The sequence below is a fragment of the Emys orbicularis genome, chromosome 12 (genome assembly GCF_028017835.1).
Source record: "Emys orbicularis isolate rEmyOrb1 chromosome 12, rEmyOrb1.hap1, whole genome shotgun sequence".
Taxonomy (NCBI): domain Eukaryota; kingdom Metazoa; phylum Chordata; order Testudines; family Emydidae; genus Emys; species Emys orbicularis.
Genome location: NC_088694.1, coordinates 34947019 through 34973260, shown reverse-complemented (window position 1 = coordinate 34973260; position 26242 = coordinate 34947019). Strand labels below are relative to the sequence as shown.

The window sequence follows — 26242 nt, the reverse complement described above, 5'->3', positions numbered from 1 at the left end:
GTCCAGCACGTCCCCCAGTTCAGTCTTTGTTCCTCAGGTGTTTTCAGGAGTGCTGCTGTGTGGGGAGTGAAGAACAATAGACGATGTCACTCCCTGCCTTATATAGCTTTTGCATACGATGAGAACCCTTTGCTTCAAAACTTGGTCCCCAGACCGGTTTGTAGAAAAATACTGATATCCCAAGATGGAGTCCAGAGTCATGTGGCCTGGACACATGTCCTTGTAGAGTAATAGCAGCCATTACACTTACAGGCTGTCTGGAGTGTTCTCAGGAAGGTTCACCAGGTGGGAGATAAGCTTCTCCTAAGGCCTATTGTTTTCTCTAATGGCTCATTGCCCTGAACAGGCCCTTGCCAGCCAGCTGTCTAGACTGAAAGCATCTTGTCTAGTGGGCATTACAAATTTGTAAGTACATTTGAAGTACAAATACATAGTCAGTATTTATAACTTCAGATACAAAAATGATACATGCATAGAAATAGGATAATCATATTCAACAATTCATAACTTTTCCAATGACACCTCACATGACTTATCTTGTACAAAATGCATCATAATTATGCCATGATCATATCTTAATAATATTACTATGACAAATGTCGGGTGCAGTGTCACAGGGGACATAAATGGATCAGGTCACCACAGCATCTCTCCATATGGGACCATGCAAAGCCGTATTGTTGATGGGTCAGCCTGTCACGAAGCATGGCTTCTCTCCCGCCTTCTTCCCTGCAGAAACTGCACAGACTCCACTAGTTGTGCCTTCACTGTACCCTGTGATTTTAAGTTCCCTCCACCATTTCCACAACCACCATGCAACAATCTATCTACAGCACCCACAGGCCCTCTCCCTTAGGGCCAGAGGGGAACTGAAGCCTCCTCCCTTGAGGCCTCCATGTAATTGAGCTCAGCTAGCCCTGGTCCCCTCTATCTCCTCCCTTTTGGGACTTCCTGCCTTTTTATCAGCCTTGTACTGATGGGACAATTAGATCCTTATCTCAGCCAGCCTGATTGTCTAATTACCCCCGTCTCTAGGCTCCCGGCACTCTGTAACTCAGTCCCCTCTTGCCCACCAGCAGAGAGGGAATTTGAGACTTCCCCAGAGGAACACCTGAGTCATTACACCTTGAGCTAATGAGCCACTAGCTCCTAGCCAGAACATATAACTCTTTCTCAGCCTCTGTAGACTAGACACATGGGGGGGCAGGTAAAGTAGACTGCTGAGGGGCTTACACGTTTTCTCTTAGCAGAGGAATCTCTACCGAGCACCTGAAGACCACAGCAGTTCAAATCCCCCCTTGGGTGATAAATGCCATTTCAGGTGTCATACCAGGGGTTGAATTAGGAACTCCTGAGGGCCACCTTCAGTACCCCTCCTTGTACACACTCATGTTACTAGCCCATATTGAAGCTTATGCCACCAGATCTGTGCTGGTATTTTTAGAGTGGTAGCTAAATGAACGCTAACTCTGGGATGCCTACTGGAGCTGCAAAATGGCACCCTCAATTGCAGTGTAAAGGAACCCTTCAAGAAAGGATGTGTGTACTGGCTGGTAACTTCTAATCCATCTCCAGCATAGGGCTAGTGGTGTGGGGAGAAGCTAATTGAACAAGATCATTGCTTAAGACAAAGCAGATCTTTCTCCAGGCTTCTGTTTCTATGCATCCAGCAGCACACTGCTCCCAGGGTGTGTGTAGGGGGTCCATAAATGTCACTGTGAACATCCCTTCTAACCCTAATCTTCACACTTATGCTTATTTTACACACGTGAAACTCCACTGACTCCAATGGAGTTATTCAAGCTGGTTGAATAATCTTATTTTATGTCCACCAAAGATTACAAACAATTAATTGTTTGCAAAAAATTTTATTTTATACCCCCACCAAGAAAAATGGTATGAGATGAATATTTTTTATTTCAAATTACAATTTTAATTTTTTCGTTTGTTTCTGTTTTGAAAAGCAAACAAACATATATCTCTGTTTCAGATTTCCCCGCAGAGATTTCTCTCCTTGGTAAAAGAGAAAAAAACAAGAAAAGCAAAAAAAAAAAAAAATGTATGGAAAATGGTAAAAAAAATCAACTCCTCCTGACATACACTTTGTCTCCCTTTTTTATTTTCCTACATTTTGAGTGGAAAAGAGGAGGAGAGAGTGAAAAAACAAAACAAAATTCTGAAAACCAAAAATTAAAGCCCTCATATTATTCTGTTTTCAAAAACACTTTCTTTTGGCAGGCTTAAAAAACAAAAACAAAAAAACCTTGTTTTATGTTGTTTTAATTTTTTTCTCTTAAAAATGCTGTAATATTCAACCTTTTTTAAAAAAAAATCTATAAAACTATTTTTGATGAAAAAGTGTTTGTTAAAATACTTCGACCAGCCTTAGGTGTCACTCCTGATTTACACCAGGGTGAATGAGAAGAGAATCAGCTCCATTCACTCCAATGGAGTTCTCCTGATTTCCACTGGGGTCAGAGAGAAAGGAATAAGCCCAGATGACTCCAATACAATCACTCCTGATTTACACCAGAGTGCATGAGATGAGAATGAATCCCATTGACTCCAGATATACCCCAGAAAGAGGGACTGATTTGATTTTTGGAAAACTAAGGCTTGTCAAATCCCCCAACAGAAATTGGATTCTCAAATCCCTGACACAGTTATAAAATTGGCTCCATAGCTCAGGGGTTAAAGCACTGGTCTTGTAAACTAGTGGTTGTGAGTTCAAATCTCCCTGGGGCCTTGTTTCTTATTTTGGGGCACCTAGCATTGGCTACTGTCAGAAGACAGGACACTGGGCTAGATGGACTTTTGGTCTGACCCACTATGGATGTTGTTAACTGAGAGATGCCACATCCCTCTTCAAATCCCTTCTCCTCCTTAGGCAGAGGTGGGACTTCAACCAGGCATCTCCTATGTGCAGGTGAGCTCACTAACCTCTGGGCTAAAGGTCACCAGGAAAGTCCTCTCCCTCCTGGTCAGTTTGTATGGAGTTCAAGCAGGCACATGACTACAGGCAGAAATATAGGGAGATTTTACAGTGGAAAGTTAGGTGCTATGCGTTTGGGTGCCTACAGTGTTCAGGGGTTTCAGAGTGGGTCTTTTGTGAATTTCAGTAAAAGTGGCTATTAGGTGTCTAAATCCCTTTGAGAATCCAGCTCCCATGCCTGAGACAACTTACAGTCTGGGTGTCTTCTTCTTAGCATATGCATAACATGCCTCAGGTGGCATGAGGCCAGGATTCATCCCCAAATTTGGTCCACTGGTTGGATTATTAGCTTCCCCAGGCCAGGTACTGACAGGGAGTGTGACATGAACGCTGATCCATGCCCCCCTCTGGGTGTCTGGTAGGATGCAGCTTTTTACAGTATAGAACAGTTTCCCAATCAATGTTAACATCGGCTCTATAAACAATTTCTATAACAAAGGATAGCATTTTCAAATTCCTTGATGGCCAGGATTCTGGGAATGAAAGTGTTAGTTTATTTCAGTCACTCATCTGATCTCTGAAGAGCTTTATTCTGAGAAAGTTTGCATACTGCCTATGACTGTTTCTTCTTACACTTCTAGGTGAATTCCATACTATCAGATTTTCAGTAGAACTCAACTTAAGTGGAGAATTCTACTTCAAGGTGATGGTATAATTTAACCCATAGTAAAGACATTAGAAATTTAAGGATGAAATTTAAGGACAGTGAGAGATAGAGATTATGGAACTGGTCAAGAAATAGTTTAGTTACTGTGGAAAACTTTGATGGAAACCAGCAAAGCGTTCATTTCCTCAAAATATTTTTTTCAGAAAGAAAGAAAGAAAGAAAGAAAGAAAGAAAGAAAGAAAGAATACCTGAGAACATTTTTTTCCAGTTACAAGTTTTTAATTTTTTCATTAATATCTGGAAAATTTAGTAAAAAATAGGCGTTTCCCAAAGAAATTTCATTTTGATGAAAAAGCCATTTTTCATCAAAAAGGGTTTTTAATGAAAGATATTGATTAGCTAGCCAGCCAGCTAGTAGATATTCCTAACAGTTAAATCATCCCTGATATAACTCATATGATTTGGCCACTTGGTTATGGAGTAGCTGATATGCCTGTTTATTTACAGAATTATTAATAAACGTTTATCTAGCCCAGGGGTGGCCAACCTGAGCCTGAGAAGGAGCCAGAATTTACCAATGTACATTGCCAAAGAGCCACAGTAATACATCAGCAGCCCCCCATCAGCTCCCCCCCCCCCCCGACTCCCAGTGCCTCCCACCCACCGGCAGCCACGCCATTCAGCACCTCCCCCTCCCTCCCTGCACCTCCCGATCAGCTGTTTTGTGGCATGCAGGGGGCTCTGGGGAGGGGAGGAGGAGGTGCAAGGGCACTGAAGGCTCAGGGGAGGGGTGGAGTGGGGGCAGGGCCTGTGGCAGGGGTTGAGCAGTGAGCACCCCCCAGCACATTGGAAAGTTGGCACCTGTAGCTCAGCCCCAGAGTCGGTGCCTATACAAGGAGCCACATATTAACTTTTGAAGAGCCACATGTGGCTCCAGAGACACAGGTTGGCCACCCCTGATCCAGCCAGTCCCGTGGAGAGGTAGAACCGGACACTGGTCACTGAGTTCATCTTCCTGAAGTTCACCAGCCTGCCGCAGTTCCAAGTCTTGCTCTTCGTGCTGTTCCGAATCATTTACATCTTCTCAACCATGGGTAACCTGCTCATCATCGTCATCGTCCTGACGGATTCCTGCCTCCACACCGCCATGTCCTTCTTCATCTGCAGCCTCCCACTGGTGAAGGTCTGATACACCACCGTCACAGTGCCCAAGCTGTTGGCCAACTTCTTAGCAGATAGGAGGACTATCTCTGCCTCCAGCTGCATTGCCCAGTATTAGTTCTTCTTCTCCTTTGCTGGCATTGAGCTGTTCCTCCTGACAGTCATGGCTTATGATAGATACTTGGCCATCTGCAACCCACTGTCTTACTCCACCATCTGCAACCCTAAGATTTGCCAGTACTTGGCCATGGCATGTTGGCTTATGGGGTTTGCCTGCCCCACTTTCCCATCCTTCATGCTAGCCAGGATTTCCTTCTGCACCTCCAGCACGATGAACCATTTCTTCTGTGATGACGATCAGCTCTTTAAGCTCTCGTGCACCAACACCTACACCACCCAGGCAGTAGGCTATGCCTTCGGCACTGTCATTATCATGTCTGCCGTCCTCTTCACCATGGCCTCTTACTTCCAAATCATAGCCACCATACCGAGGATGTCGTCAGCCATCATCCACAAGAAGACATTTTCCACCTGAGCCTCGCACCTCTCGGGGGTCACCATCTATTTTGGGACCCTCATTTTCATGTACGTCAACTCTGCAGTGAAGTATGAATCTGATGTCAGTAAAGTGGTGTCTTTTTTTTACTCTGTGATAACCCCACTGCTGAATCCGATAATATACACACTGAGGAACAAGGACGTGAAAGAGGCCCTGAGAAAAACATTCCTGAGGAGCAAGGATTAAGTTTCAAGAGTACATAACCCTACCTTCCTACCTCTTCACTCATTGTCCTGTGTCTCTTCATTCCATTAAAAAACTCCCATGGCTCTAGACCTCTTCTCCTCTAGCATGCCTCCTTGCACCACTATAACAGAGATTGAGCAATAAATGATAGACCTTTTCAAACCTGAGGAGTAATTTTCAGTGCCTTAATTTCTGGCTGTACTGGTTGAGACCCATTAAATGGTCCTGGTTTTGATGATGGCCATTAAGAACTTTCTGAAAACATGCCTGAAGTTGGGCACCCAAAACAACAAGGCACCTGAAACCAGACTGAAAATGTAGGATCTAGTATACTATAGTAGCATGGTAGCTGTGGTAGACTTAAAGTGGACACACCTGCATGCTTACTCGGATTGTCTTGAAAATTGCTTTGCTTCATGAATGGCCAGTGTAGGCTTAGTGATCCAAATGTGAGGTCACTTAAACAAGGGGTTCTTGAGATAATTACCCCCTAATAAATAATGTCATTGATTTTTTTTCTGATTCTTCCTGTGACAAAGTGGGACTGTTCTTAATGTTTCCTCTGAATACTGTGTGGGTGCCTCAGTTTCTGTCCGACACGCTGTCTCCTGGCAACTAATGGCTGGGGCCCTTCCCCCCTGCAAGGGGATGCTAAAGGTGTGGGAGAACAAAGAGATCAGCTGACCTCCTGGCCTGGGAAAGAGACAAAGGCCAGAGAGGAGGGGCTGGAGGGGGTTTCAGTTTGGGCTGGCTGGGGATGGAAAGTGAGTGCAGACGGGGTTGTCTGGCTCGCTGGGTCCCAGAATGGACCTGGCTGAGGGGTCCCGTTCTCTGTACCTACAAGCTCTGTTTTAGACCGTGTTCCTGTCATCTAATAAACCTCTGTTTTACCTGCTGGCTAAGAGTCACGTCTGACTGCAAAGTGGGGGTGCGTGCAGGACCCTCTGGCTTCCCCAGGACCCCGCCTGGGTGGACTTGCTGTGGGAAGCACATGGAGGGGCATATGCTGAATGCTCCAAGGTCAGACCCAGGAAGCTGAAGCCGTGTGAGCTTCTTGCCCTGAAGACAGTCTGCTCCAAGGGAGAGGAGGCTCCCCAAAGTCCTGACTGGCTTTGTGGGGAGCAGTTCCAAATCATCGCCTGGGGATTCCGTAACACTTCCAACTTTTTTTTGGCCCATACCTGGGACTACATGCCTTAATTTTGTTTTTCCAATTTTTCAGCAGTTTCAGTTTGCATTACCTTTACTCTGCATTACCTGGTTTTCAAAGGGTTAAGTTTAGCCACTTTCATCATTCTGGAAGGACATGAGTAAGCCCTGGGCAATGTTACTTCTGTGTTAAGGAAGTTTTGGGGCAGTTAATACATAAAATAGGTAAATGAGATGTGGGTAAATATCTAGATACATTCCTAGCTGAAGTAAGATGGTGTCATTCTATCAAAGTTCATCACGCTACACTGCTTTCCACCAGTTGAAGTGCTGAACTATAATTAAGTGACAAATGCAGAAAATTACAATGATCATGGCATTTGTCAAACATCACTCTGATCATTCTACTTGCATGCTGTTGTTGAGGTGGCACTCTTTGTGAGTAAAGGGATCAGAACCTAGTCCTAGAAAAAATTGGGCCAGTCACAAAATTCAGATCTGTACCTAGATAAGGATTTGGACAGCATGGATTTTCCAGTCTGATTTTTTTTTTAAACCAGCCGCATTTTGGATCCAGGAAACAGCCATGAAATTAGATCTAACTTGGGGGGAATGTTTGAGAAAAGACAATTCACCAGTACCTGCAGGTTTTCTGGAAAATAAAATAAAGTATAAATATAAAATCAAAAGATTACATTTTGACATTTTTGAAATGAAATGTTTTGATTTTTGCTTCAAGCTTTACTTAAATTTTATTTTAAAAAGTTTTAAAACTTCATGCATGAAATAAAATGTGACCCAAAATGAAAATGTTAATCGGTTTCCTGAAAAAATAAATAAAAACATTGTTTCAGATTGACCTGAACCATCCTCCTTCACCTTCCCCCCGCCCATGTTTTCAGTTTGGCCAGTGAACCAGAAAATCAGTTACTCACATGGCTGCAGCTGAAATCCACACCAAGATCAGGTTCAGACTGGGAAATGCCCCCTACACCACACATATTATGGTGGTACCTTTGGCGGTTCCATGTTTCAGGTTGCATGGTGATATGATTTTCGTTTAAAACAGGTGCTAAAATCCTTCAGATAAATAACTATACCTAGTCACTTAACTGCAAATGCACAGCAGTACAGGGACTTAAACTACTGAGAGATATTACAGGGGGCTAGATTCTGCCTCCAATAAAGCCAATGGTAAGCTGCAATAGACTTCAATGGACCAGAACCAGGTACAGGAAGAATAAATATGTACTATTTTTATAGGATCCTTTTAAAATCTCTCTCTTTAGTGAGCAATTCCTGGACATGGTTTGTAAGACTGCTCTCAACAAACTATAGGCCTAAATTGCCACTGGGTCACCATAATTTTCCACCCATCTAGATCCACTAAATCCAGGTCCACTAGCTAGCTGAAATTCATAGATTCAGAGACTAGAAGGGACCATTGTGATCATCTAGTCTGACCTCCTGGATAACATAGGCCAGAGAACTGCCCCCAAATAATTCCTAGAGCAGATCTTTTAGGAAAACACCCTAAAATTAAATTTAATCCTAATTTAAAATTGTCAGTGGTGGAGACTCCACTATAAACCTTGGTAAATTGTCACAAGGTTTAATTACCCTCACTGTTAAACATTTATTTCCAGTCTGAAATTGTACAGGTTCAACTTCCAGCCATTGGAGTGTGTTAGACCTTTCTGTGCTAGATTGAAGAGCCCATTATTAAATATTTGTTCCCATGTATATACTTATAGACTGTAATCAAGCCACCCATTAATCTTCTTTGTTAGGATCCTGACACAAGGAAGAAAGGAGAGCAGCAGAATACGGACCCTGGACTTCAGAAAAGCAGACTTTGACTCCCTCAGGGACCTGATGGGCAGGATCCCCTGGGAGAATAACATGAGGGGGAAAGGAGTCCGGGAGAGCTGGCTGTATTTTAAAGAATCCTTACTGAGGTTGCAGGAAAAAAACATCCCGATGTGTAGAAAGAATAGTAAATATGGCAGGCGACCAGCTTGGCTTAATAGTGAAATCCTTGCTGATCTTAAACACAAAGAAGAAGCTTACAAGAAGTGGAAGATTGGACAAATGACCAGGGAGGAGTATAAAAATATTGCGCAGGCATGCAGGAGTGAAATCAGGAAGGCCAAATCACACTTGGAGTTGCAGCTAGCAAGAGATGTTAAGAGTAACAAGAAGGGTTTCTTCAGGTATGTTAGCAACAAGAAGAAAGTCAAGGAAAGTGTGGGCCCCTTACTGAATGGGGGAGGCAACCTAGTGACAGAGGATGTGGAAAAAGCTAATGTACTCAATGTTTTTTTTTTTTGCCTCTGTCTTCACGAACAAGGTCAGCTCCAGACTGCTGCACTGGGCAGCACAGCATGCGGAGGAGGGGACCAGCCTTCTGTGGAGAAAGAAGTGGTTCAGGACTATTTAGAAAAGCCGGATGAGCACAAATCCATGAGGCTGGATGTGCTGCATCCGAGGGTGCTAAAGGAGTTGGCGGATGTGATTGCAGAGCCATTGGCCATTATCTTTGAAAACTCATGGTGATTGGGGGAGGTCCCAGATGACTGGAAAAAGGCCAATGTAGTGTCCATCTTTAAAAAAGGGAACTACAGGCCAGTCAGTCTCACCTCAGTCCCTGGAAAAACCATGGAGCAGGTCCTCAAGGAATCAATTCTGAATCACTTAGAGGAGAGGAAAGTGATCAGGAACAGTCAGTATGGATTCACCAAGGCAAGTCATGCCTGACTAACCTAATTGCCTTCTATGAGGAGATAACTGGGTCTGTGGATGAGGGGAAAGCAGTGGATGTGTTATTCCTTGACTTTAGCAAAGCTTTTGATACGGTCTCCCACAGTATTCTTGCCGGCAAGTTAAAGAAGTATAGGCTGGATGAATGGACTATAAGGTGGATAGAAAGCTGGCTAGATCGTCAGGCTCAATGGGTAGTGATCAATGGCTCCATGTCTAGTTGGCAGCCGGTATCAAGTGGAGTGCCCCAAGGGTCGGTCCTGGGGCCAATTTTGTTCAATATCTTCATTAATGATCTGGAGGATGGCGTGGACTGCACTCTCAGCAAGTTGGCAGATGATACTAAACTCGGAGGATTGGTAGATACGCTGGAGGGTAGAGATAGGATACAGAGGGACCTAGACAAATTAGAGGATTGGGCCAAAAGAAATCTGATGAGGTTCAACAAGGACAAGTGCAGAGTTCTGCACTTAGGATGGAAGAATCCCATGCACTGCTACAGACTAGGAACCAAATGTCTAGGCAGCAGTTCTGCAGAAAAGGACCTAGGGGTTACAGTGGACGAGAAGCTGGATATGAGTCGACAGTGTGCTCTTGTTGCCAAGGAGGATAATGCATTTTGGGCTGTATAAGTAGGGGCATTGCCAGCAGATTGAGGGACGTGATCGTTCCCCTCTATTCGACATTGGTAAGGCCTCATCTGGAGTACTGTGTCCAGTTTTGGGCCCCACACTACAAGAAGGATGTGGAAAAATTGGAAAGAGTCCAGCGGAGGGCAACAAAAATGTTTAGGGGACTGGAGCACATGACATATGAGGAGAGGCTAAGGGAACTGGGATTGTTTAGTCTGAAGAAGAGTAGAATGAGGGGGGATTTGATAGCAGTCTTCATCTACCTGAAAGGGAGTTCCAAATGGGATGGATCTAGACTATTCTCAGTGGTACCAGATGACAGAACAAGGAGTAATTGTCTCAAGTTGCAGTGGTGGAGGTTTAGGTTGGATATTAGGAAAAACTTTTTCACTAGGAGGGTGGTGAAGCACTGGAATGGGTTACCTAGGGAGGTGATGGAACCTCCTTCCTTAGAGGTTTTTAAGGTCAGGCTTGACAAAGCCCTGGCTGGGATGAGTTAGGTGGGAATTGGTCCTGCTTTGAGCAGGGGGTTGTCCTAGATCCCTAAATTGCCCCGTCAAGGATTGAATTCACTACCCTAGGTTTAGCAGGCCAATGCTCAACCAACTGAACTATCTCCCCTGAATTAGCCTCCCCTATGTAATTCAACATTTGTTATTTTTTTTTTAAATGTAAAAATGGCAATTAAAGCAAAATGAAATAGAACTGTTCTTTCATTTCATTTAGAAGTTTCCTGTCAAAACCATGTGCAAAAATTGACTTTTTTTTTTTTTTTGGCCAAGTGTTCCTCATCTGCTTAGCTGTGGAGTTTTCATTCTCTCAACAATGCCTTATGCTGGATACAGGCTGAAGCCCGAGCCCCTCCACCCAGATCTGAAGCCTGGTCCTTGGTGGGCTCCCTGAAATCTGCTTGTGGACACCCAGGGGGCCACAGAACCCGGCAGAGAGCCTGTGGTGTAGTTGGACCAATCGGTTGAGCTGGTCGATCTTCCAATCAGAGCTCCTGTGTGTGGCGTCTTGGCTGGGATTATAGTGTTAGTAGCTTCTCAGCCCGCCAGATTTCAGTAGGCATTGGGTGGCAGCTGTGTGGGGACTCCCAGGCCTGGGTTCAAGCCGAGGGTCATCACATGGGCTTCCTTAGGTTCTTTAGAAAATGCATCAACTCCATTGTGGGATTTTTAAAAAGAGCCTAATGAAGTTAGGTGCCAAACTCCTATTGATGTTCAATGGGACTGGGTACCTAACACCCTTAGACCCCTTTGAAAAACCCAAGGACAATCAACCTGGAAAATGACCATGGGTGGGTTTAGGGGAAAGGGGCTGCAGGCAACGAAAGGAGATTTGATCCTACTAAAAAGTAAAGTACACCCAATAGAGGAAATGGACAGCAGGAAACAATATGGTGAGATGTGTCCAAATTGCAGCACTAAAGTGTAATTAAGGGGTCTACTTGTGTTGGGGGAAATCTGGGGGTCAGGGATGGGGAGTTTGGGCAGGGAGGTGATAAGCATGTCAGATGTGTCCTTTCCATAATAAAACATGACTGTGATTCCCCTACATTTCCCATTCATTTGCACTTTCCACTGCAGTCATTTGCCATCCCATCAAAATGCTTGTGGAAGTAAACAGGTGTTGGGGGGATGAGTATCCATGAATTTCCCTTTCTGAAAACATGGAGCAACTCCATAGTACACTGGTGATAATCCAGACTCCTGGATTGAACACCAGTTCTAAATCTTTTTAAAATTTAGCAGACGCTCCCAGCAATCAGACTCCCTGACCCTGGCCCCCACCCACACCTGCGAACATACTAAACATAGGATAAACTTTATGTGATGGCAAAGGAATGTGATGTAAACACAGACTTCAGGGAACAGGTCCCAAAGGTAAACACCCTCCTCCCAGAACTCATTAGAAATTTGAAGTCAGATAAAGGCCATCTCTTTGTGCTCAGTCGAGGAAAGAGAAAGAAGGTCTGGATATAACTTAGATTCAGTTCTACCCAATTCCTCCTATGCCAAAAAGGATTTGGCTGATCAGCATAAAAAACAGGCAATTTCCTTAAATATCGGAAGAAATAGATAGATAGATAGATAGATACTCTCTCATCTGTGCCACCAGAACTCCAGAGGACAAGTACTACCGCCTCATGGTTTCTCTCATTCCCACGCAGTCCTCAGGTGAGTTTGGCTGTATTATTTATTTCAGGTCAATGTGTTAAAATATCCCTGATGCTGAGAGGTGGTGAATCAAACAGCATTGAGAGTGAACATTTGAAGGTGAACATTTATAACCAAGAGGCTAATTTATTTCAATCAACCAATTTCATTAAAGACCCAAAAAGGGTCCCTCTGATAAAACTTAAGATCAGTAATTTTTATAGTTCTGGTGAATTCTTTTATGATTTTTTCCCACTGTCTTTCACGTTCGTCCACTTTTGATTTCAAATCCCTCACTCCTCCTCACAACTCTCTTGAGCCTTCATTGAATGCTATAGCCTGTAAATATTAAGATTCTTTATTTCTCTTTCACCCATCTGCTCCATACGCATGTCCCTTGTTTGAGATCCTGCACTGAATTTATCATGAGGCCCAAACAGTGTGTTTCCCTGCTTTCGCAGCCACTTTCCTGACACCCGACTGACTCAGTTTCTTCGCTGGTATCAGTTTCAATTATTAGATTAGCCTGAGGTCTTGAATTGCAGCTCAAAGTTGAAGAAGTCACAGCTGAATCATAGATCAAAGTGGGATTCTGCATGCCACAATTTTGATCTGTCTATACTTTTCCCAGCCCTGAAGAAGAACTATGGGTAAATGAGAAACCTTGTCTCTTTCACCAACAGAAGTTGGTCCAATAAAAGATATCCCCTCACCCACCTTATCTATCTATCTAATCTTCCTCCTCCAGGCCACTATTCAGAACAGCACATAATTGCATGCTTAACTTAATCGCATGCTTAACTTAATCACATGCTTAAGTGCTGACCTACGGATACTTTCCTTAATTGCGGCCTTAATGGCCACTTCTCTGAGCTCCTTTTGTTCCTTTGTTTCCAGGCAGGTAGGCATTGAAATGGTCCAGGGACTTGGAGTTGCAGGTGACAGCAGAATTGTGGGAATCTGTGAATGTCTCTGGGCAAGACCACCTCTGGGAGATGTTCAGTGTTGTCTAGCAAGAAACTACGGCAACCATAATGATGGGAGAGCCAGCAGTTGCTGCTGCAGAAGCATTAATATAGTAATAAGAGGAGAGAAGTCTGCAGGCAATGAGGAGGGACTCAGTAGCGTCTGTCATACAATATGGAATAACCATATAATAACAATGCTAATGATATAGGAGCATGCTGCCTTGGGATTACAGTTCTGTGCTGTGCCCTGGCTTTTGAACAGTCTCCTGGGAGTATCTAGACCCCAAAGGGTCACAGTTTTCCAGAAGGGTCAGCCACACAGCCTTGATGCTGCTGAGACTGGGTCTTTCGGCTCCAGCACTCCCGTTTCTCACTGTGAGCTCACTGCAGCGAGTCCAACTGAAATCAAGGCCCTGAGAGACACTTTACCCCTTCAGGGATCAATGCAAGGCAGTGAGTCTTTGCAGCAGCCCGGAGCAGCCTCTTCCAAAAGAGGGTAGGGTTCTGGAGGCAGCTGGAAGACAGAGCCAGGAAGCATTTGGCATCGCATAGTGAAGCAACGGTTAAATCAGAGTTCAGACTGGCAGGTGCCATGGCTCCACAATGTCATGCTCCTGCATAATCCGTCTGTGTCCCGTTGACTCTCAGCCCCAAATGAGAGCTGCTGTGTGCATGGCTGGGAACCCGGGTCTTAGTGCAGGCTCCTGACACCGCCAGGCAATTGTCCCGCCGCAGCTACGCCACCCTGTGTTCACACGTTCAGCCCATTTATGCTTCCCTTTTGTTAAGTGTTTTTGTTCAGTCGCTGGGTTTCCCCATGTCTTTTCCATGTCCTCCAGTGCTATATGTTGATTCCAGCCGGCCCTCGATGGCCCATTCATACCCCTCCAGGCAGGGACATGACCTATACACTTCATGCCTTGCCCCCTGTTCCAGGGGAAGGATTTTAACCCTTCTTCACCTAATGGGTGACAACACCAGTGCTAGTAAAACTATTACAGAGCATTCCCCCTTTTATCACCATGTTTGGCGTCAGGTAAAAACACAAAATCTTTAGGTTTGATTCCCCTCTCACTTACAAAAGCTTTACAGCATCAAAACTCAAGTGAGGGGCGAATCTTCCCCATCAAATCCAGTGGAATTATTCCTCATTGACGCTATGGTAAGAGGAGAATCAGGCCCTTTGATACCAAGAGAGTTACCCCTGGTTAATACTTATTTTATGTTCTAGTCAAAAGGGAGGCAGAATCGGAGATGGTATCAACCACTGAGGGGTGTAGAGAGAAGTGATTACAGGGACTAAAATATGAAGATTTGGGGGGGGGGGGGGTGGAGGGTAAAGAATTTTATGTTCCTTGAGGATTTCTCAACTATTTTCTGTGCCATATTTATTGTTGGAAGGGTATTTACAATAGGCTGGAAAGGGAGGATTTATGCTAAAGTATCTGGATCCAGTTCTATGCTTGGGGCTATACACTGCAACAATGTTAATGAGAGCACACCAGGGCCCTGCATGGTCTTGGGGGGAGAAAAGTGTTTTCAGGAGAGAGGCACGCAGAGCTCCCAGCAAAAGGGAAGAAAGCTCTGCGATGGAAATACTAAATGCAAAGTCCTGTGCAATTGGGACCAAACAGCAAAGATAAGTGTGACGATGGAGAGTTAATAACGATTTAGTAAAGATGACTTCACAGTTATCCTATCACTTAGATCATCTCTCTGTTTCACTATCTATTTATCACAGGTGAATCGCAATTTCATTTAAACAAATTCTGTTTCTGCTCTTACAGAGGAAGGGTTTCCTGGATTAATGGCAAAGGACAATCGAACCACGGTGACCGACTTCATTCTCTTGGGACTGTCCGATGATCCACAGCTCCAGCCGTTCCTCTTCCTGGTATTTTTAGTGATTTATCTCATCACCTTTGCCGGGAATATGGTGATCATGGGGGTGATAAAGGCTGATCCTCAGCTTCACACCCCCATGTACTTCTTCTTGTCACATTTATCCTTTGTCGATATCTGCTATTCCTCAGTCACGGTGCCTAAGATGCTGGAGAACTTCCTAGCAGAGCAGAAGAAAATTTCCTTTAATGGCTGCATTACTCAGATATTCTTTTTTACTCTGTTTGTTGGAGTTGAAATTTTCACTCTCTCAGTCATGGCTTATGACCGATACACAGCCATTTGTGACCCACTACATTACCTGGACATAATGAACAAACGTATCTGTGTCCAGGTGGTGCTGAGTACATGGGCTTTGGGTTTCTTGCATGCCCTGATAAATACTGTTCCTGTGCTTAACCTTCGTTTCTGTGGGCCCAATGCAATCAGTCATTTCAGCTGTGAGCTCCCTCCCCTGCTACAACTCTCCTGCACTGACGCTACCATCAATAAAGTGGTGCTTTTTGCAACCCTTGTGGTATTTGGATTGAGCTCTTTCCTCCTCACCCTGGTCTCCTACATTCACATCATCTCCACCGTCCTGAAGATACAGTCTATGGTGAGCAGGGATAAAGTCTTCTCCACCTGCAGCTCCCACCTCATTGTGGTGGGTTTATTGTACCTGACGGGTTTTTTTCTGTACATGAAACCAAACACAGATTCTGCATCAATGCCAGACAGACTAATTTCCATCCAGTACAGCATCTTGACCCCCATGTTAAACCCCATCATCTACAGCCTGAAAAACAAAGAAGTGAAAACAGCTCTGGGGAAAATGCCAAGAAAATTCAAGTTCCTCAAATAGTTTTAATGTTATCCATTGGGTGTATAATAAAGACGTATAGAAGAAACATTGGCCAGTGATGCTTCTATATTGTGATCCTATATTATATAGACTGAGAACATATGTATTTATTTACTTTAATTTATTTCAATGTATTTATTCCTACAGAAGAAGGATGGTCTTTTGGATTGCGACTAATGAGTTCTGAGTTCAATTTCTGGCTCTTCTCTACATTTCTTGAGTCATCTAGTGAGTCACCTACACTGAAGTTCTCAAAGCTACTTAACTGATGTAGGTCCACAATGCCCATGAATATTAAACTGGCTAGTGATGAGATTTTCATCAAAGATTTCTGTGCCTAAATCTTTGAGAATCTTTAAAAAAAATCCAAGCCTACATTAATGGGAGCTCGCCACATGATCTTCATTGCTCTATGACAGGGGTCGGCAACCTTTCAGAAGTGGTGTGCCGAGTCTTCATTTATTCACTCTAATTTAAGGTTTCGCATGCCAGTAATACATTTTAACCTTTTTAGAAGGTCTCTCTCTATAAGTCTATATTATATAACTAAACTATTGTTGTATGTAAAGTAAACAAGGTTTTTAAAATGTTTAAGAAGCTTCATTTAAAATTAAATTAAAATGCAGATCTTATCAGTTTAGTGCAGTGGTTCTTAACCTGGGATGCCCTTTCTGGGGGTTCGAGACATGCAAGATTTTTTTAGAAGGTAAATCATCGAAAACACAAATTAAGCACAGGCATGTAAGTACAACTATTTTGTTTCATCAAACCTATGTATTTATTAACATTATACATTTTTTAACGATTAATGTAATATACAAAGTTTTTAAGTTTTCAAGTTTTTAAGCTAATTGTAGTGTAATTTTTGATAAGGGGTGTGAGAACATATTTTGAGAACTCCAGACCTCAGCAGGCTGAGTGGGGCCAGGTGTAGTGTATTAAATTGCTCCCCATAGGAATGTGCTACTTACGGTGTACTACTTAAGGCTGCCAGTCCTGATGCTCTGAGCAGCATGGTAAGGGGATAGGGTGACCAGATGTCCCGATTTTATAGGGACAGTCTTGATTTTTGGGTCTTTTTCTTATATGGGCTCCTATTACCCCCCCCCCACCCCTTGTCCCAATTTTTCATACTTGCTGTCTGGTCACCGTATAAGGGGATGGGGAACAGGGGGGGTTGGATAGGCATGGGAGTCCCAGGGGGGCCTGTCAGGGGTCGTGGTGTGGATAGAGGTCAGGGCAGTCAGGGGACAGGGAGCAGAGGGGGTTGGATGGGTGGGCGGTTCTGAGGGGGGCAGTCAGGGGACGGGGGGTCCCAGGAGGGGGTGGTCAAGGGACAAGGAGTGGGGGGGTTGGATGGGTTGGAGGTTCTGGGGGGGCAGTCAGGAGGCAGGAAGTGGGAGGGGGCAGGCTGTATGGGGAGGCACAGCCTTCCCTACCGGGGTGTAGTGTATTAAATTTCTCCCTGTAGGAATGTGCTACTTATGGTGTACTACTTAGGTTGCCAGTCCTGGTGCTCTGCAAGTAGCACATTCCTACGGGGAGAAATTTAATACACTACACCAGTGGACAGAACCCCAGACCGGCAGCGGGCTGAGCGGCTCAGCCTGCCGCCGGTCTGGGGTTCGGTCCACTGGCTCCTGCCAGCCGGGGTCCCGGCTGCCGGCCCCACTCAGCCCACTGCCAGCCTGGGGTTCCGTTCACCCAGGCTGGCGGCGGGCTGAGTGGGGGCGGCGGCCGGGACCCCGGCTGGCAGCAGCGTGCCAGTAAAAATCGGCTTGCGTGCCGCCTCTGGCACGTGTGCCGCAGGTTGCCGACCCCTGATCTGTGATATTAATACAAATTGGGGAGCAATATCTTGTAGGTACCTCTGAAAATGTAGGTTAATCCTAGAGATAATAATAGCAACTTTCACACACTCCTTTAAACTCTTGTCTGTGTATTCTTGTGGTAACTGGGTCCATAAATTTACCCTAATTAAGACCTTAACTGTGAAAAGCCAGTGAAAGTTTATAAGGAGTCACAGTAACCTATAACAACAAATGTTGATGGGAAAAGGGAAAAAGAAAGACTGAATGAGTCTAAACAAAAAGTCTGCCCAATATAATTCAAGGACTGTGCTAAGATCATGCCTGGTAAATAAGAGAAGAGTGGGACCAGCAATCGATGAACCAAAATCGGTGTGTCCGAAATTAGGCCTAACTGGTGAGCACAATAACGTAGGGTTGAGCTATTCCACCCATCACTCCCTCTTCCGTTCCTTACAAGAAGAGTCATTTGGGGGAAAGCTGGCAACCAGCTGAGTGAAGAAGGGGAAGGAGCAAGTTTCACCACCATAGTTGCCACCCCCAACTTGTCCTGGGACCCTGGACCTTCTTCATCCTAATTCTGAGAGATATCCTGACCAGATCGGGTCAGAGAGATTGAGCCACATGACACTGTGGCTCTGGCTAAATATCAAACACCACCATGGATATGAGACTCTATTACCCTCCTCTCCCAGTGTGTCCTTTTCCTTCCTACCTTATTTTTTCTCTTACCTAGCTCTCTTTTTTGTCCTTCTGGTTAAAAAGAGCCTGGCTCAGACAGCCAAAACTGTGGGGTTTGGGTTTTTTTATTTGCAACACTGCTGTAAGCGTGTGACCAGAGAGGCATCTAAATGCAATGACCGGAACAACCCAATGCTCATTCAAGTTTGCCAAGTCTCAGAGTGGCTGGTAAGACCAGGTGCTCTGCCCATGTTTTTCCAACAGTGAGATTGCAAGTGAGAGTCAACACCAGAGTCAGAAGCTGCATTTTATATCTTTGTTATTCTTTTCTTTACTTTTTTGTGTGTGCTCGTCTTGTTTGGTTTTCTAGCAGACGGGAAAGGTCTTTTACAACAACAACAGCTTCAACCCATCTCAACTCACTTCTTCTCTTTGTCCCAAGAAGGACAGTTCTTCCAGTGTTGAATATCATCTAAGAGACTGTTGAACAAGGGGTGTTTCCTTTAAAAAAACCTCTCCAGCTAACAGGAAAGGGAACAAAGGATGTCGTCAGAATGACAGCCTGACTTAATACTTTACATTTCAAATGCTTTAATGTTTTTTCTTTTTTTCCCTTTATCGTTAATAAAAAGTTTAAAAGATACTTAATGGTGTGTTTTCCATGATACTAAACAGGCTGAGGTCTCTGTATTACCGAATCCCAAACTGTGTTTAACACTCTTTAATGTTGCACGGTTACAGGGTCATGTTAATACTTTTGACTCTTTGGCTGAGACAGACCTTTTCAAATGAGCATCAGAGAGTTTGTATTTAAATTCCCATTTGATTTCAAGTTATTTGTGTGTCTAACTCCCTCTGAAAATCCGAGTCTCTAACACCATCACCACTTCTTATTATTATTCTCCTTCTTCTCACAAGTGCTAACAGTGTTTTTTGTTTCATCACCCATCATCATGCTCCACGGGAGTCACGTCACTGCAAATGAAAAATGTAATCTGGCCAGGGAACCTGGCCTATAAGGGTATGATAAAGAAAATCCTGCGGCTGACCCTTGCCAGCTGACTTGGGTTCATAGCACGCAGGCTGCTGGGATGATTCACTGCTGTGTAGATTTGGGGGCTCGGTCTGGAGCCCAAGCTTTGTGACCCTCCCACCCCGCAGGGTTCTAGAACCCAGATGTCTGCACAGCAATGCAACAGCCCCGTGAACCCAAGTCAGCTGGCACTGGCCAACCATGGGTGTCTAGTTGCTGTGTAGACATACCCTAACAGAGAATAGGGGCATCAGGAACCCAAACTACAGCTCCCCTGAGGCTGTGCATGGCCATAAGGAAATACAGATTAATGCTGAATTGACTCAAACCACTTTGTTTAAAAGTCAGTCCCCCAACAAAGGGGACCAAAATATTTCAATTCAGGAACACTGAAATGTTTTCTTTCAATTGAAAAAGGCCAAAGTAAAATATCTTATCATTTCCAAATTGAAAATTTTCAGAACTTTTCATTTCACTATTTCTATCTCTATTTCTATCTATGTCGATATAGATGTGTGTGTGTGTGTGTGTGTGTGTGTGTGTGTGTGTGTGTGTGTGTGTGTGTGTGTGTGTGTGTGTGTGTGTGTGTGTGTGTGTGTGTGTGTTGTTTTCAGGGCAAAAAACAAATGTTGAAATACTAGAATTTCCCTTGGGAAGAAAATTCTAATTTTCACTCTGCAATACTCATAAAGATAAACAGAACCAGGGGTTTACTGGCATACATGGATGCACCTTTATTAAACAATTATTTTGGAACCATTGTGCTTGGAAAACATAGGCCTTTCCCTAGGACTTTCCGCAGGGCGGTCTTTACCTCTTTGTTTTTCAGGCTGTAAATGATGGGGTTTAGCATAGGGGTTAAGATGCTGTACTGCACAGTAACTAGCTTTTCAAAGGAGGATCCTGAGGCTGGTCTCAGGTACTTAAAAAATCCTGTTACATAGAATAATAGAACCACAGTCAGGTGGGATCCACAGGTGGAAAAGACTTTGTGACACCGCTCGGTGGAGCGGATTCTGAGGATGGTGGAGATGATGAGAATGTAAGAGACAATGATAACTGATGACGAACCCAGTCCTACAATAACGCTGGATGTGAGAACTACCACCTCATTGGCCAAGGTGTCACTACAGGAGATATGCAGAACAGAAGGGATTTCACAACAAAAATGGTTGATTTTGTTGAATTTACAGAAGTGCACTCTTAGGACAAGAAGGGTGTTTACCAGTGCAACAGTAAATCCAATTGTCCATGCCCCTCCGGCAAGCTGGATACAGACCCATTTGCTTATGTTTTGTATGTAATTCAAGGGGTGGCATATTGCTTCATAGCGATCATAAGCCATGGCTGAGAGCATGAAGATCTCTGTCGTTCCTGATGCCAGAAAGAAGAACATCTGGATGAGGCAGCTGTCGATAGAAATAGTTTTCTGCTGTGATAGGAAGTTCACCAGCATCTTCTGGACAGTAATGGAGGAATAGCAGATATCTACAAAGGACAAGTTACTCAAGAAAAAATACATGGGGGTGTGTAGGTGAGGGTCAGCCCTTATCACCAGCATGATCAGCATGTTCCCCAGCAGGGTGATTAGGTAAATAACCAAAAACACCAGGAAGAGGAAAATCTGGAGCTTTGGGACACTGGAGAGTCCCATAAGAATAAACTCAGTCACAGTGGTTTGATTTTCCATGCTCGTTTGTTGAGCAAAATGCTAACCTGTAAAGAGAAAAATAACACAAACATTAACAGTTGTGAGGACAGGGGTTTTCAAAGGAGCCTAACCGCATTATGTGCCCACTCCCCAACAATTGAATTCCAATGATCATTAGGTATATAACCCCTCTAGATAATCTTGAAACTCTGAGTCAAAGGTGATAAAGTGTACAGCAATGGATCCAGTGTGTCCTTGTTCAAAAGGCTAACACAAGATCTATGGACAACCAAATACTTATTTGAAGGTTTATTGGAAAGTAAGTGGTGCACTGGCTTTCTACCTAGGTGGTTAAATTCACCTAGCATGAATAGCATGATGACTGCTGGCAGTGAAGTGGGTTTATTGAATAATTGAGAGAAGGGGAAGGGCGGACCAGCGTAAACATACTAAATGATCATGGCATCATTAAGGTTTGTGTGGTAGGTATGTGCAGACCTTACTGGTGCCTTGGTAGAGAGAGGATGATATTATGTAGCTTTGATGACCAGCCAGACACCATGAGTAAGGATAGCAGGCTGTTGAAGGGAAACACTCATGAATAACTCATTGGTTGAAAATTACACTGGTCTACAATTTTTGAGAAGTCGTCTGCTTCAGAGATAAAATGTGCTATTTATTATGTATTTTGATGTGCTGAATTCAAATATGACAATTAAAACAACTGATTGGCTACTGTTTCTAAGATATTTAAGTTTTTACATTTTATGTCTATGTATATTGTGTAGATAGTAGAGTTTTAATCATAAATTGTAAACCTAGGTCTTTTCATGTGTTTATGGTTGCTTTACATGATAATATTTCACCTGTCCTGTTTATGTAACACTTTAAAAATCAGCAAAAGGGTTATATAAATAAAATTTATTATGAAACAAAAGGCAAAAAACTATTCTGTACATAGTTTAGTCCTATTCAGTGTCTACTCGGCGCTTCTTGGCTTGTCTCTTGTATTCATTAAATGGAGCATCTCTTGTCACTGTCCAGCAATAGTCTGCAAGCATTGATGGGCTTCATTTGCCCTGATAGCGTTTCTCCATTGTTGCAATGTCCTGGTGAAATCGCTCGCCGTGCTCGTCGCTCACTGCTCCGCAGTTCGGTGGAAAAAAATCTAGATGAGAGTGCAAAAAATGTATCTTTAGTGACATGTTGCAACCAAGGCTTTTGTTTGCCTTGAGGAGGTTTTCCACCAACAACCTGTAGTTGTCTGCCTTGTTGTTTCTGAGAAAATTTATTGCCACTAACTGGAAGGCTTTCCATGCTGTCTTTTCCTTGCCACGCAGTGCATGGTCAAATGCATCATCTCGAAGAAGTTCACGAATCTGAGGACCAACAAAGACACCTTCCTTTATCTTAGCTTCACTTTACCTGGGAAATTTTCCACGGAGGTACTTGAAAGCTGCTTGTGTTTTGTCAATGGCCTTGACAAAGTTCTTCATCAGACCCAGCTTGATGTGTAAGGGTGGTAACAAAATCTTCCTTGATTCAACAAGTGGTGGATGCTGAACATTTTTCCTCCCAGGCTCCAATGACTGTCGGAGTGGCCAATCTTTCTTGATGTAGTGGGAATCTCTTGCACGACTATCCCATTCGCAGAGAACACAGCAGTACTTTGTGTATCCAGTCTGCAGACCAAGCAAGAGAGCAACAACCTTCAAATCAAAAGGATGCAAAAGTCACTTCGCCACAAACATAGCAGAAGTTATCTGCACTGTTCACACAAGTACGAGGCATCTCTGCTCACTTTGGCTAAACAGAAATGTGTCCCTTTGCAAAATCAAACACTGACAAATAAGAGAGCACGACACTGTATGATTTCTAGAGCTGATATAGGGCAATTTGTTCAGCAGAGTGATGTAAGCTTCGTTATGATTGCATCATCCATGACTTCTAGGAATAACATGATGCAATTCATACCATGTATGACGCAATACCAGCTTCAGATTGCATCATTCATTGTTTTGCCTAAAAAGCAAGTACTGTCCAAACCCAGTCATAGATTTATTCATAGATCCAGTCAAAGATGTATTTTAGTCATTTCTGGTTTAAATTGAGATCCCTTCCCTTTATAACTCACTTATCCTCTGCCATTCCCAAGTCAAGGGTTGTATATACTGACCCAATAGCATATCTTGAAAACTAGAGCCAATCAACAATTTTAAGCATCATTTTCGTTCTCAGTGACCCAGAATTAGTAAAGTTTGACTACATTTATTTCAGAAGCATTTTGGCTGTAGAGCAGTGTTACTCATCCAATCTATACAGGGTTATAGAACAGCCAGACTGGATCAGACCACTGGTCCATCTAGCCCAGTACCTTGTGACAGTGGCCAGTACCAGGACTTTAGAGAAAGGTGAAAGAAAATGTAATGGACATTAAGGGAATAACCTGCCTGCTTCTTCATAATCCTTATCACTTTGGGATTGGCTGATACTTGGCAGCAGGAATAACTATATCTCTTGTACATTTTTTAACTATCTAAGATAATAAATAAATAAATTGTCTCCCAATCTTGCAGCCTATATTTGATTTTTCTGAGTCTTCACTGAAGCTTATCTGAAGGAATTCAAATATGAAATTGCAGAACTACTAACGGTAGTCTGTAACCTATCATTTCAATCAGCTTCTGTACCAGATGATTGAAGGATAGCAAATGTGACGCCAATTTTTAAAAAGGGCTCCAGAGGTGATCCCGGCAATTACAGGCCTGAAAGCCTGACTTCAGTACCGGGCAAACTGGTTGAAACTATAATAAAGAACAATATTGTCAGATATATAGATGAACATCATTTGTTGAGGAAGAGTCAACATAGTTTTAGTAAAGGGAAATCATTCCTCAGCAATCTACTAGAATTCTTTGAGGGGGTCAATAAGCATGTGGACCAAGGGGATCCAGTGGATATAGTGTACTTAGATTTTCAGAAAGCCTTTGACAGGGTCCCTCACCAAAGGTTCTTACGCAATGTAAGCTGCCACGGGATAAGAGGGAAGGCAATCTCATGGATTGGTAACTGGTTAAAAGATAGGAAACAAAGGGTAGGTATAAATGGTCGATTTTCAGAATGGAGAGAGATAAATAGTGGTGTCCCCCAGCTGTCTATTTTGGGACCAGTTCTATTCAACATATTCATAAATGATCTGGGAAAAGGGGTAAACAGTAAGGTGGCAAAATTTGCAGATGATACAAAATTACTAAAGATAGTTAAGACCCAGGCAGACTGCAAAGAGCTACAAAAGGATTTCTAAAAACTGAGTGACTGGGCAACAAAATGGCAGGTGAAATTTAATGTTGATAAATATTATTAATTAATGTTTATTAACATTGGAAAGCATAATCCCAAGTATACATATAAAATTATGGGGTCTAAATTAGCTGTTACCACTCAAGAAAGAGATCTTGGAGTCATTGTGGATAGTTCTCTGAAAACATCCACTCAATGTGCAATGGCAGTCAAAAAAGCAAACAGAATGCTGGGAATAATTAAGAAAGGGATTGATAATAGGACAGAAAATATCGTGTTGCCTCTATATAAACCCATGGTACACCCACATCTTGAATACTGTGTGCAGATGTGGTAGCCCCATCTCAAAAAAGATATATTGGAATTGGAAAAGCTTCAGAAAAGGGCAACACAAATTATTAGCGGTATGGAACGGCTTCCATATGAGGAGAGATTAATAAGACTGGGACTTTTCAGCTTGGAAAAGAGAAGGCTAAGGGGGGATATGATTGAGGTCTATAAAATCATGACTGGTGTAGAGAAAGTAGATAAGGAAGTGTTGTTTACTACTTCTCATAACACAAGAACTAGGGGTCACCAAATGAAATAATAGGCAGCAGGTTTAAAAGAAATAAAAGGAAGTATTTATTCATACAATGCAACAACGCACAGTCAACCTCTGGAACTCCTTGCCAGAGGATGTTGTGAAGGCCAAGACCATACCAGGGTTCAGAAAAGAACTAGATAAATTCATGGAGGATAGGTCAATCAATGGCTATTAGCCAGGAAGGGCAGGAATGGTGTCCCTAGCCTCTGTTTGCCAGAAGCTGGGAATGAGCAACAGGGGATGGATCACTTCATGATTACCTGTTCTGTTCATTCCCTCCGGAGCACCTGCACTGGCCACTGTTGGAAGACTGGATACTGGGCTAGATGGACCTTTGGTCTGACCCAGTAGGGCCATTCTAATGTTCTTATGTCTCCCCTCTTTTAAGCCAATGTAGATCAGAGAGATTCCCTGAATTAAAAGAGATGCAGGGACACTAGGATTTGGACCATATACAACATCTATCTATCTATCTATCTATCTATCTATCTATCTATCTATCTATCTATCTATCTATCTATCTATCTATATCTATCTATCTATCTATCTATCTATCTATCTATCTATCTATCTATCTATCTATCTATCTATCTATGATTGGAATAACAGAGACTTGGTGGGGTAACTCACATGACTGGACCACTGTCATGAATGGGTATAAACTGTTCAGGAAGGACAGGTGAGGGAGAAAAGGTGGAGGAGTTGCACTGTATGTAAGAGAGCAGTATGATTACTCAGAGCTCCAGTATGAAACCGGAGAAAAGCCTGTTGAGACTCTTTTGGTTAAGTTTAGAGGCGAGAGCAACAAGGGTGATGTCATGGTCAGTGTCTGCTATAGACCACCAGACCAGGAGGATGAAGTAGACAAGACTTTCTTCGGACAAATAACTGAAGTTTCCAGATCACAGGCCCTGGTTCTAATGGGGGACTTCAATCTTGCCCTGGAAAAGGGAAAATATAGTGCCCATCTATAAAAAGGGAAATAAAAACAACCCAGGAAACTACAGACCAGTTAGTTTAACTTCTGTGCCAGGGAAGATAATGGAGCAAGTAATTAAGGAAATCATCTGCAAACCCTTGGAAGGTGGTAAGATGATAGGGAATAGCCCGCATGGATTTGTAAAGAACAAATCGTGTCAAACCAATCTGATAGCTTTCTTCGATAGGATAACGAGTCTTGTGGATAAGGGAGAAGCTGTGGATGTGGTATACCTAGACTTTAGTAAGGCATTTGATACGGTCTCGCATGATATTCTTATCGATA

At 43.3% G+C, this 26242-nt stretch overlaps 3 protein-coding genes and 1 non-coding gene across 4 annotated transcripts in view; 3 read left to right on the top strand and 1 right to left on the bottom strand.

Moving 5' to 3' along the window:
• The window catches only part of LOC135886051 (cytosolic phospholipase A2 gamma-like), a 979292-nt gene that overhangs the window by 452192 nt on the left and 500858 nt on the right, over positions 1-26242 (top strand).
• On the top strand, positions 2674-2746 carry TRNAT-UGU (transfer RNA threonine (anticodon UGU)). The gene has a single exon. It is a non-coding gene; the product is annotated as a tRNA-Thr (tRNA).
• Positions 14981-15919, top strand: LOC135885995 (olfactory receptor 5G9-like). Its single transcript, XM_065413888.1, has one exon. It carries the CDS (start codon positions 14981-14983, stop codon positions 15917-15919), a length of 939 nt encoding a protein of 312 aa, XP_065269960.1.
• Positions 20187-21131, bottom strand: LOC135886875 (olfactory receptor 5V1-like). The gene has a single exon (XM_065414662.1). The coding sequence runs from the start codon at positions 21129-21131 to the stop codon at positions 20187-20189; it is 945 nt and encodes a 314-aa protein (XP_065270734.1).